Source organism: Pleurodeles waltl, chromosome 11 (genome assembly GCF_031143425.1).
Source record: "Pleurodeles waltl isolate 20211129_DDA chromosome 11, aPleWal1.hap1.20221129, whole genome shotgun sequence".
NCBI lineage: Eukaryota > Metazoa > Chordata > Amphibia > Caudata > Salamandridae > Pleurodeles > Pleurodeles waltl.
Window position 1 is genome coordinate 223488737 of NC_090450.1, and position 13330 is coordinate 223502066.

At 47.8% G+C, this 13330-nt stretch overlaps 1 protein-coding gene across 1 annotated transcript in view; it reads left to right on the forward strand.

The window, feature by feature from the left end:
• Positions 1 to 13330, forward strand: part of GOT1L1 (glutamic-oxaloacetic transaminase 1 like 1) — a 368573-nt gene that overhangs the window by 317524 nt on the left and 37719 nt on the right. The window contains exon 7 of the mRNA XM_069213449.1: positions 2360 to 2525. Coding sequence (XP_069069550.1) covers positions 2360 to 2525 — 166 coding nt within the window. The remainder of the gene's footprint in view (positions 1 to 2359; positions 2526 to 13330) is intronic.

A 13330-nucleotide genomic window follows, 5' to 3' on the forward strand; every position in this document is an offset into this window, starting at 1 on the left:
GCTCTTTCCTTGGCACAGAAGGGTTGTGCAGTTGCCACAGTTGAGGGCTATTTATCAGCAGTGTCGTCTTTTCTGTGCCTCCCAGACCTGCCCTCTCTGTTTAGGTCACCTTTGGTATTGAGGTTCATTAAGGGCCTCACTAATAAGTTTCCGCCTACTCCGTTTGTTATGCCACAGTGGGATCTTAATTTAGTATTGACATTTCTGATGGGATCGCCATTTGAGCCGATGCACTCTTGTTCCTTACGATTCCTAGTTTTTAAGACTGTGTTTCTAGTGGCCACAACATCGGCCAGAAGAGTGAGTGAGCTCCAGGCTGTTAGTGTAGAGTCCCCATATCTTTCCTTTTTTAGAGACAAAGTGGTGTTAAGGACCAAGACGGCTTTCCTCCCGAAGGTTGTTACACCCTTTCATTTGAGGCAGTCAAATCTCTCTCCCTTTTACCCTCCGCCTCATCCATCCAAGGAGGAAGAGAGGCTTCACCGGTTGGATCCACAAAGAGCATTGAGCTTCTTTGTCGACAGAACGAGGGAGTTCAGGCAAGACGATCAACTCTTCGTTGGATACGTGGGGAAGAGGAGAGGCAGAGCAGTCCACAAGAGAACGCTGTCCAGGTGGGTCATTCTCTGTATCAAACTTTGTTATTCCTTAGCAAAGAAAGAACCACCTGTTGGGCTCCCAGCTCATTCCACCAGGGCTAAGGCTGCTTCATCAGCTTTGGCTAGGGGTGTTCCTGTGGTTGACATCTGCAAGGCGGCAACTTGGGCGTCCCTCCATACTTTTGTCAAACATTATTGTTTGGACTCTGAGGTCAGGAGGGATGGCCATTTTGCCCGCTCAGTGCTGCAGGATTTCTTGGTTTGACCATTCAGGCACCCACCTCCGAAGGTGGTACTGCTTTGGGACTCTATTCTTTAGGTGAGGAATCCACAGGTAGGTGTATCCATCCGTTACTTACCTTAGGTAACGCGTTTTCTGGTGGATACATCAGCTACCTGCGGATTCCTCACTGTCCCAACCACCTTCCCGTTGCCTGATTGGTCTTACCATAAATTCCTTGGGTGAGCACCGTTTTCTTGTATATTTGAATATAATGATGAGATGTGTATATGTATTTTTTCCTATATATGGATTTTGCAAAGGAAACATGTTTGGATTTGTATATATATATTTGTTTCCATATGAGGGTGTTGTTTCCATTAGTATCATTTTATATTATTGCAATAAATGTTGGTATATAATTTTACTTGATGTAATATATTTGTCTGCAAAGTCAATGTTCACCTGTTCGCCTCAAAGGCACGTAAAAAATGGTGATAACTGACGTCTGCACGTCGACGAGAGCTTCTTATTGCCTGGATGACATCATACGGCGTCGCGTGGAGTCGGGCAATTGTGACGTCATCGTCGATGTGCAGACCTAGAAGAAAAATTTCCGTCTAAGTTGGCCCGTGGGGGAAAAAATTTTAGGTGAGGAATTCACAGGTAGCTCATGTATCCTCCAGAAAAAGCGTTACCAAAGGTAAGTAACTTGTTCATTACATCACTGGTGGTCTGTCACACTATGGTGGGGCTGCACGGATGCTTCTCCTGCCCCTGGTACTACTTGGGAGCTAGCAGAAATTTTATGTGGTTTTTGTACAGGTCTTGCTGGACAGTTACATCATGACATCTCCTTCAGCAGTCTGCTCCAAAGAGTGGTGCTCGACGTCAAACTGTGTTTTGGCCTACAGTGGTTGTCCTTTGAAGTTGGTACTAGCTTATGCCTTGATCGGCCTAACCGGCAAAGAGAACTGGAGGTCTGCGACCTGTCCTTCGACCTTGACTAGCCTGATTTATTTGTATGAATCATTTCACCTGGTATTGAGTCTGCCATAGCACCGCGTTTTAGGTGCTGTTTTTTTGGATTGTCTGAATCGACCTGATCATGTTGGTGCAGCCTAAAGCACTGAAACGTATGCCTCTCTGCTGTTGTGATTAAGTTGTGCGTGCAGTGCGTTTCTCAACTCTGCCTCCCGCTTGAATCAACTTATGAGGGGCCACAGATGTTCTATCCGAGAATAGCTGAGCTCCGTTTAAATATTTAAACCTTGCTTCTTATTTGGCACCTATGTGCTTGACCTAGTGGCAAAGCACATATATCAGAGTATTGACCTGACAACCCTTTGTTTGGTATGAAATGAGTCCCACATATATGCCCCTCACACGTGCACTTTTTCTTCGTAGTTTGATACTCACTGAAAGCCTCAGGGCACACACATTGTAGACTACCGAATTCCTGTCATATGGTTTCCAAATTACAATGACCCGAACATCACCCCTCATATACACTAACCATGTTCTTTGTAATTTATTGCAGATGATAGAGTTGGCAACCTTATTATCATAACAAAGCAAAATAAAACCCTGCTAAGCAGTCGATCACAGCTGGAGAAGCTTGTAAGAGGGGCATGGGGAAGTCCACCTGCCCTTGGAGCGCGGATTGTAGCCACCATTCTGAACAACCCTACTCTTTATGCTGAATGGTGAGCAAATTAAATCACTGACTATTGTGCTCTTTTGTGTTTAATATTAACCTGTGGAACACATTTTTTCATTGGTGTTTATGAACCGGCAGACACAATCCTACAATATCTAGCAGCAGTGGCATCAAAAAGTCACCTTTTGTACCGTTTCCTTAAGAAGAACGAATCGGACAGGGCAGAGTCTTCTTAACCGTAAACAGAAGTCAACATTCAGGGATTTAGTAAGAGTCTAAACACATCAATATTCAATCAGTTGCAGCAAATATAAGAGGCTCTTGACTTAACAAATCCATGACAAAAACCCTTCACCAAATGCGCGCCAACAATGCTACCCTGTTTTGCATCCCTTGGCGGAGTGGCATTTTATATAAAAATCCTCCGGACGTCACCTGGTTGGTGTCAGTGATCAGATAAGAGTGAAGATCTAATTGAAATGCTTTTTTGATGTACTTTAGCCCACACTCCCAAAAGGGAGAAAACAAACAGCACAACTGGTTGGCCATTTGTTTTGCCATATACTACACAGCCCTGGTGCTACCTGTGTCTACACCACTTCTATGTCGTATACCCCATTCTTCCAAAAGTACCTCTATTCCTTGTGTTTTTTACGTGTTGGTGCCTGGTGGGTTAAAACTGTAAAATGCAGTAGCTGTCAATTTTTTAATCAAAATGTACTTCTAATTATTTTAGACAGATAACCTTAACCAAAGCCTGACGTATACAAAAATAGCCCTAGTTTAAGTACTAAGGGGCGGATATAAGAAAAGTGGCTCTGCACCTAGTGAAGCTCTACTTTCACTGTGCCCCTTAGTGCCCTCCCTACTGCCACCATTTGTGCGCCATATTTAACATACGGCACATCATGGCGCTGGGTAGGGGGCCATAGCGTCACCTTTTTTAATGCTACTGATGTACTCATGCAGGAGTAGCACCAAAATGTTGGCACTTCTCCTGCTGAGTGCATAGGGTCCCATTACAAATAATGGACGCCCCTTTTAGCGATTGCTCTGCGCAGACATTAAAAGTGCCGAAAAAAATGGCACAAGGAAATCTCTGAGATTTCCTTCCACCATTTTCACAGCTCCCATAACTGGGGAATGCCATCCCTTGCATACATTATGCCTGGCGCAGGCATAATGTGGCACAAGGGGTTACAGAGTGGTGCAATGCATGCACTGCGCAACTTTGTAAATACAGTGCAGAGAAAATGCCACTTTAGCTCTGCCTTAGCGTAAAAAGAAATTACGCTATGGCAGCGATAAGGTGGCGCCAGGGGCTCTTAAATCTGCCCCTAAGTTTCTCTTCTTAGTAGCCACAGCCGAAAAGCACAGGGTCTACTGACTACAATAATTTATTTCCCTTCAGCTAGTGCTGCTTTGGGTAAAGGAGTGAAAGCTTATATGTTGGTGGGATTGGTGAGGTTAGAATCAGTTCAGGAAGCATGATTTCTTGTAAAGAATTGTCTGGTTGATCCAGGACATGGAAAGCAATTGGTACCCTTCTGTCTCAGTAGTGATATCATAACTTTGCCAGTGCCTCCCATAGTAGCAATAGTACTTCCTGTGTCTCACGCAGTGTGACGTAGGTGGTTCCCAGCATAGTGTTGCATTACCATGCAAATAACCCTCTCCGACCCTTTTACCTGGCTGTGCTTTCAAAGGATCACAGGGCACAGGAAACTGGCTGATTCGGTCCCTCCTCACTCCTCCTTACAGTGAGGTCACTTCTGGTGTGGGGGTTAGGAGGTATTTTTCCAGTTCCCACCTGTGACCTTCCACTTTGTCGTGCTAGCATAACGCACTTTACTACTCACCCTTAGTGAGGATTTGGTGAATTTGCAATCTCTTTCTGGTGTGTTAATGAGCTGATATTGTTACTGTGTGTACAGTTATCTTATGTACTGCAGGTGGGGTTATCGTGCGGCAGCTTTAGTACTTGAAATCAACTGAAAAAGTGCCAATACCTGGGACTTTGTGACAATACAACTTGAATCATTGGTCAAGAATCTCTGTTGATTGCGATGGTGCCTGTGTTGATTGAAATGGTTGTTGCATGTCTGAGCAGCTAGGAGGTGGACAGTGATGACTCCCCCTTGTGTAAGAGATGTGTTCTCCTGGACTTTGGTCACCCAATGCCACGTAATCTCTTTTGAAGCTGGTGATATCCCGTGTCACTAGCTATGTAGTCCTGGCGCTTGTTTGTTAATCAAGCTAGTCGTTTCACCATCAGCCTTCAAATCGCCTATAAGTTAAACCATTACCTTATAAACCTGTGACATAATTTCTCCAACAAAATGTTGTACTGCCCCCCGTCTTCATTTTCTCTGGCCTTGTTTCATGCATTTGTCTGACTGAAGTTTAGCTGCTTGTTACTCTTTGGGACATCAGAGCTTTGGCCTCTTATTTAAAATGTTTTTTTTCTGTGACTTGTGATTGGCCAAAAAACATTGTGAACATTAACTAGGTTAACACATACTGAAAGTATGTGCAACACATACATATGCTGTTTAATGAGCATAATAGGTACACTTAAGTAAACCTGGTCAGGTTTTGTCCAAAAGCAACTATCCAACTAGAGAGTCCCTAACGCACCCTAGACCAGGACTTCAAACATGTGAACACCAAGAAGAAGCCCCAAGCAAACAATCTGGTGCGGAAACGACACAGTGTTCAATAGAACTCAATACTTAGATTATTGCAAAAGACTATGCATAATCCTAATTCTAAAGTTAATAATGCACAATTCATGCCTCAAGTATGCATTAAGTGTAGTTCAATGTTATTGTGACATGCTTTTTGAGTTAGGAAGTTAGGGCCTAATTTCCAAACTTGTATTTCATGTACAGCTAGGTTTACATATAGACAGTGTCTGAAAATGTACATGAAACACCAACAAGTGGTTTAATGTGGCATTTCTGCATTTTAGTATGTAAATGTGCCATATGCACATGTACAGATTCTCCTGTGCCTGCAGATATACTCGTAGATGGCAACTAGCATTGCAGATTTGTTTTGCATTTTCAGTGCAGTGTTACTGGCGTTATTAGGACAATGCAGTGCAAGCCCAAAAAGTAAAACATTTGTGGGTATGTGCAGATGTTCTCAGCCATTATGTTTTACAGAAATATTGCCTGACATAGATATTGTATCCTATTGGTTGCACAAATATCAACCTCTTGGGTAATTTTTTCCAATTTTGTATTATTACCTGCTTTGTAGGAGATATTTCTGCTATATGATATTCTGAAAAAGATATTCTGTTACTACATCTCTACAATCATTCGCCAAGCCTTTCCTACACTGCATTGCCAAATATTCAACTCAATGATCTATATGTAAGTACTGTAGTAACTGTGGGGAGGGGAAAGTGCAAGCATCCGTATTTCACCTTTTCACACTAGTGAGAGGAGATAGAAAATACATTTCTGTGAAAAGAAACAAGGGAATGGTTAAAACGTTTTTATACTTTTCCATTGCGGAATTGACAAATTATCTGCAATGCAGGCACTTCTCAACTCAGGGTAGAGTAGAACTGGAACGCAGCAGTATTGTATGTGAATGACATACCTTTACGCAAGTAAATTCTGAAACCTATCTCCACATATATCTGGGAGTTCTGTGAAACAAGCAATTAGGGGCATGCACTAAAGCAGCTTCAAAACTGGCAAATTCTTTGTAACTTAATCCCATTAATCTGCAAATCTAAATCTCTCCCCTAACAAATTTTAAATATACCCCACTAAACAATATTGAAGTTTCTCTTATGTATGAATTGAGATGATTTTCACTTCCTCGTTTATCAGTAGGTTTAATTTACGGTGTATTTTTTATTCATTACTTTGAATGTTGAACTGAATTTCCCCTACCTTTGTGCATATTATCGGATCGTTGTTTTGCATTCGTAATTACTAATATTCCTTTACATCTATCAATATACATCTTTTAGCTGCAGAATCCTTACCTTCGAATTTCCTTTTGAGTCAGACTGGATCTGGAAACGTTTGTTTGTGAAGTACCCCTGCAGATGTCTCCTTTTGATTCCGCATGGCATCTGAGTCATTGGCGTCGGATGCGCAGATCCAGAAAGAGCTACATTGCTGACGTTTTTTGACAGGCTTTTTTCGGCATTTTGTCAAAGTATGTTTGAAAGTACTGAGGATGTCATCCAAAAAGTAGGATTCAAGCTGTATGGCACCCATCTCCGCGCTGTGTCGGTTACGGACTCTCACCTTGTCTGCTTATGGTGTCTCAAGCGCGACCATGTTTGGAAGTCTGTCTCAAGCGCAACCATGATTGGAAGTCATGCATGGACTGACTGGCCATGGTGCCTTAGGTTTTGGAGGAGGGGTCCCTGAAGCTCCTTGCGGCCCGGCAGTCGACGCCAATCAGCCCGACTCCTCAGAGATCACGGTCCAGGTCGAAGTGAAGGTTGCGGGACCACTTCTGGGACACCAAGTTCTCTTCCTCCCACTCACGGTGGTCACTGCACTGGTGGAAGAAGCACAAGAAGAATTCTAAGTGGACTTTGACTGCACCTTGTCCGTTGTGACGAGTTTGGAAGATCTGCATTCCAAACACGGACTGCGGAATCGATGCCAGGTCTGACTCCGCTCCTCCCTCCATTTTCTGGAGCCTGAGCGAACCCTGCTCAAATAAAAGACTTCCATGGAGCCATGTGCAACGTATTCAACCGGGCCACCCCCCCCGGAGCGCCTTCGCACTCCACGGGGTCAGAGGAGGCCCCTTCAGGTTCCACACCTACGGTCTCTTGGATCTGAATCCAGATCGGGATCGGCGCCGGTCGTCCTCATGAAACCTTCTCTGTTGCTGATGCTCTGCCTGCACACTATGCTGCCTGTGCCCACCGGTGGCCTCAGCCCCATTGTGATTCTAACAATCTGCGCTGTAACTACATCACACTACGCCTATGCTGGTGCCAACGGCACCCATGGGGACCAGATCGTTGCCTGAGCATTATTTCCAGCAGCCAGGCAAGGGAGAGGAATGGGAGGGGTCACTGGACCCTCTAGAGTACTAGCTAGAGTAATCATTGGACTTGATTGAGGAACTAGGAGAAGCCGGTGGACTGGTCACATCTCCAGAATCTGGCTTGCTCTCTCCCCTTTACTGTGGCTAAAGAGGAGGGAGATTCCTATGCAATGGCAGTGCCTAGGTTTGCAGAGGCCCTTCTTATGCAGGAGTGGTGTGTAGGGCTTCAGAGATCCTTGACCTCAAACTGCCCTCAGTGGCTGTCAAGACTAACCTTGTGACAGAAGTGCTTCAACCTGGAGTTTCCACTTCTGAACCACTTTTCCCTTTAATGAGGCACTTACTGACGTCCTGCTGGGAACCTGGTCCAAACCCAGCAGAGCAGTTACTGTAAATAGGACAGTTGCCTGCTGCCATATCCCTGCATCAGGCTACCCTAATTTCCTTAGCCAACCCCTGAGAGCTAAGTAGTCTAAGCCTCAACTTACCATGGTGTGTTCCCTTCCGCTGCCTCGGACAGGGAATCCAAGAGCCTGTGCTAGAGGACAAAGACTGGAATTTGTGCTGCCTTCCTTCTTGTGAAGATCTCCAAGGGCTTGATTTAAAGCTTGCCTCCTATTATTTGAAGTCTCAGGGACAGCAAAGACTTCTCTCTGCCAGCACCTGGGGTCTCGGGAGAGACTCCTACTCTGCCAAGTGATGCCCATCCAGTTCCTGGGACCCTGAAAGGAGAACCTGGCAGCCCAAAAGTAAGAAATCCATGCACAGGACGTTGTGCGGGGAAAAGATCGACACAACTCCGATCTACTGCTGAAAAATCGGTGCGCCGCCCGCTTCGCGGCTGAAAATCGACGCTCGCCTGCAACGTGACCCGAAGATTGACGCCCAGGGCTGGGGAAACGACACACAGCATCGCTGACGGAGGCTGGTGAGATTGCAACCTGTGCTGTGTGGTTTTCGGATCATCGTACTGCTGGATTTCCGACGCAAACACCGCTGGGCGTGTAAAATCAACGCAAGGCCTGCCCGGACCCGAGAGTGCTGACCGGATCGACACATCTCTTTCCTGTGGAGAAAAGAAACGACACACACCGACACGACTAAAGGAGGAACGACGCATGGTCTCGCTCGTGAGTGAAATACACGCATAGCAAGCCTTTTATGACGCATACTCGCCTGTACAGGGTTATTTTTGCGCACCCAAGGTACATTTTCACGCTGACAGTGTTAGTCTGTATTTAAAATTAAACAAAGACGCTTTTTTGCATTTTTAGTGATAACTTGACTTGTGTACTGTGGACTTTTGTTGTTTTAGTTTTCTTTTGTTTAGATAAATATTCTCTATTTTTCTACACCGGTGTTGTGTCATTTTGTAGTGTTTTCATTAAGTTACTGTGTGTGTTGGTACAAATACTTTACACCTAGCACTCTGAAGTTAAGCCTACTGCTCGTGCCAAGCTACTAAGGGGATAAGGAGGGGTTAGCTGAGGGTGATTCTCTTTTACCCTGACTAGTTTGAGGGTCCTTGCTTGTGAACACGGCAGTCCAAACCGCGCCGCCGGCGATGGCGGTAAAAACCGCCAACAGGGAAGCGGTCCGGACCACCAAATAAAGAACCAACTGAAACACAGGCATCCTGAAAACCACCCACCGCCAGTAGAGGAGTGCCGATGACGACGGCAGAGCCCACCCATAGGCCGACAGAAAGGCCCAACCTGGCCATCAAATAATGAACCTCTAGACCGCTGTCAGTTCCGGGGCGGGATCCACCGCCACGCAAAGCCAAGCGGAAACAAACCTAATATAAGGAAACACCCACCGGAGGCCCACACAACGCGCTGAAGCAGACATGGACGGAGAGCTGCAGATCAGGCCAGCCTTGCTCCTTGCCATATACCTCCACGACCGAGACCGCCGACGAAGACGGCGATGGTAAGTACCGCAACCTATAAAACAAGGGAAGAAAGGGCACAGTTACCTACCCACCCACTCCACCCACCCTGCAACGCTCCCACAACCCTTCACAGCAGCACAACCCATACTCCCCACAGCAAGAGGTACTTACCCGACACAAGGCAAATCCAACCTGAACATAGTACATACAAATGCCCCACACCCACAAACAATAAAACGAGAGACCAGGGTTCAAGAGTGTGCCGCCAAAACACAGGCCACACATAAATAGTGCCAGACGTGTTTGGGCTACAATGGCACCAAACTGACTCCCAAAAGTGCATGGTACTCCACCTAATGGGGCAACTATGGGGCATCCAGGCACCTCAGGGAATAGGGGCAGGGGGCGGAGGGGGTGGGGATTTGCAACGGGGGGTCAGGCTTGGACTTGCGCTTGGAAAGTGGAGGGGATTTGGGTTTGGCTTTGGAAGGTGGGGGTGTGTGCTTTGACCGGGTGGAGCCAGACAGAATTGGCTCTGCACGGTGCTTCTTCCTCTCTGGGGAAGGGGCACAGGAATGTGAAGGGCAGACAGGGGCGGGCTGTGAAGTGGAAGAAGTGGAAAGGGCAAGGAGGTGCGCTTAGGGACAAGAAGGGATGGGCCAGTGGGTTGGAAGAGGCCAGCACAGGAGAGGAAAACTTTTTGGGGAGCAATTGGTTTGGGCCTGGAGGAGGGCGTGGGAGTGGAGGCAGAGGGTGTGGACGTAAGTTTTGTAGGGGTGCGTGTGGTGGGAGCAGGTGACTAGACAGGATGCTGAGGTGTGGTGGATGTGTGATGGGTGGATGTCTTGGTGCATTTGTGTATTGTTGGAGGAGGGGGGTGGACACAGTGGGAGAAGAGAGACTGCCAGTGTGGATGTATGTTGTGTGGTTGTCTGCAAGTCTGGTGAGTGTGCTGCATGTGTCAACTACAGTAGTTGTGGTGAGTGCAGGTGTGGTGTCTGGGGTGCATGTATGGATGTCTGCTATTGTGGTGAGTGCAGGAATAGGCTCAGCAACAGTGACTGAAGGTGCAGTGCTTGGGGGAGTGCATGTAGAGGGGACAGACAGGGAGGCGGAAGAGGTGGGCACACTAGGGGAAGTGGATGTTGCTGTGTGTGCATGTATATGTTAGCTGTGTGAATGCTTGTGGTGGGAGGTGTGGTGCTTGTGTTTAGAAGTGTACTTTTTGTGTGTTGAGGTGCTTGACTGCGTGTCAGATTGTGTGCTTTGGACAGGTGAAGGGAGTGGGGTGCTGGAAGGGGTAGAGGAGGTTGGAGGGGGGAATGGAGTGACCAGGGAAACTGGCTGCTGTCCAAGAGGAGGCCAAAGCCTGAAAAGATCTCTGTAGGCCAGACACTGCACCGTGAATGCCATCCAGATAGGCATTTGTCTGCTGCATCTCTGATGCTAGCCCCTGGATGGCAATGACGATGGTTGTCTGCCCTACAGAGATGGTTCTCAGGAAGTCAATAGCCTCCTATGTGAGGGCAGCAGGGCTGACTGGTGTGGGGAAGGAGGTGCCTGGGGCGAAGGAGACGCCCGCCCTTCTGGGTGAGCAGGCACAGGCAACTCGGTGGGAAGCAAAAGGGAGGGTGGTGATGGCATGGGGCGTGGCGGAAGATGATACTGTAGGGGTGTGCCCACTAGGGTCCGCCACTGCCAGGGAGCCCCCATCGGAGGAGGTATCAGTGTCACTACCTCCAGTGGTAGTTGCCTCCCCCGTGGTACTCCCCTCGCCCTCCAACCCACTGGTTTCCTTGGCATCGGATGACTCTGCCTCTGAGGATCCATGGGCCGATGCATCCCCCCTTGCCGGTGCCTCAGCTCCCTCGCCAGATGATGCTGATGTGCACTAACAACACAAGAGAACAAGGATGGGGATACAAAACAGGAGAGACGCTTGTAAATGGCTGAGAGTAGTGAACATAGTGGCCAGACACCCACCCACTCAGAAGACCCCCCTCCCAACAGGCAGCCCCTTCCACTATGCCCATGGCCATGCCCCTGACTAGTGACCAGAACCCTGCTCTACACCCATCCCCTGAACTACCTAAGGACCCAACGTGTAGAAGACCTGACCAAAACACCCCTACACCCTACGGGACCATCATGAAGATGGACTTCAGTCAGAGCCCCTGCAACTAAGCAGCATAAACCCTAATGCACACACAGACATCCATTAAGGGTTAAGATTGCAGCATGAGTACTCACCCCCTTGTGACTGCTGGGCAGCCTTCAAGCCCCCATCAAGGTCTGGGTACACCACCGCCAGGATGCATAGCATGAGGGGGGGTCAGGGCCCAACAGGCACCCCTTCCATGTTGGGAGGACTTCCCCAGCTGGGCCTCACAGATTTTTCGCGCCCAGTGTTGCAGGTCCTCCCACCTCTTCCTGCAGTGGGTGCTCTGCCGGTTATAGACCCCTAGGGTCCGTACCTCCTTGGCGATGGCATACCAAAGTGCCTTCTTCTGGTGGGCGCTGACCTAAAAGGGAGACACAGAAATGTAACACAGAGGTCAGCCACTTGGAAAATGTGTACAGCTGGCTATACGTCCACTATGGGACGGACAGTACTGACAGACTTACAGTTCATACGCACGCAGCATGGCATGAACCATGGCCCATGCAGGCTCAGAGGTGCACACATATGTACTTACAACACTATCCATTACACTCAGACAGTGGCCCCAAACCCCCGACTCACCTGTACCTCTGGCCGTCTGTAGAGCTTGGCATACAGGGGCAGGACCCCATCCACTAGCCTCTCCAATTCCTCCTGGGTGAAGGCCGGGGCCCTTTCCCCTGCAACACGAGCCACGTCCATGACCAGAGGCAGGACACAGCAGTACACTCAGTGGAGTACCTGCTCGCACGAGATCAGGGAGTCAAGTGAAGTTGGTGTGACGAATTCGCGTACGTACCGCGGCGGTGTGCACCATCACCGCTGGCGGCGATCATGATATGCCAGGATTCCCCATTGGCATCCATGTTAACCAATGACGGTGCGAACAGCAGCAAACACTGCCTTACGCTGTTACATCAACCGCTAGCGGTATGAGGTCACTTCCACAACGACAGTTCTGGATTACAGGGGGCAGACATTTTGGCATTAACTATGCATTAATAAAAATGATATCTGCACAATGCGGGCCCTATTGTTCACCTAACCCACCTATGCATGTGACCATTAACAATACCACACATAACAAACCCTGTTCACTCATTAAGGTCTAGATGAAATTCTGTCAAGAACATTTTACTTTTGAGTCCCTACAATCAAGTATGCAGTGCACAATGAATGACAATGTATGTGTGTTCCTCGCATGTGTTTCCAATCCCTCTTAGGTACCGACCCTTGTGGCGAGGAAGGGCCCCATCGGCATACAGACCCCTTGTTGATTTGCGGACCATGGTGGATCGTCACATCATAATCAATTGCAGACTCACCTCTGCAACTATTCTCAAACTTTGTGCATTACTGGATCCTGCACTAACTCCAGCAAATCGTAATCAGCATGCCATCCCTACTGAAGTGCAGGTGCACTCCATTTCCCGGCCACAAGCTCATTTCAAGTGACAGTGGGCATGGGTGCAGGATTTTCACAGCCAATGTTCTGCATGATACTGACAAGATTTCTTAATGCATTTGTACGACACCTGCAGTCCTATGTGAGGTTTCCCCAAAGTACTGACCTCCTTGCCATCAAATCTGACTTCTATGCGTTTGCAAACATAACACATGTGATCGGTGCCATTGATGGCTCCCACATACCTATAATACCCCCAAGAGTCAGTGAACAGGTGTACAGAAACAGAAATAACTGTGTGCCCCCACTACAGCACAGGAGACAGACCAGACAACGACAGCATCAGCAGCAACATTC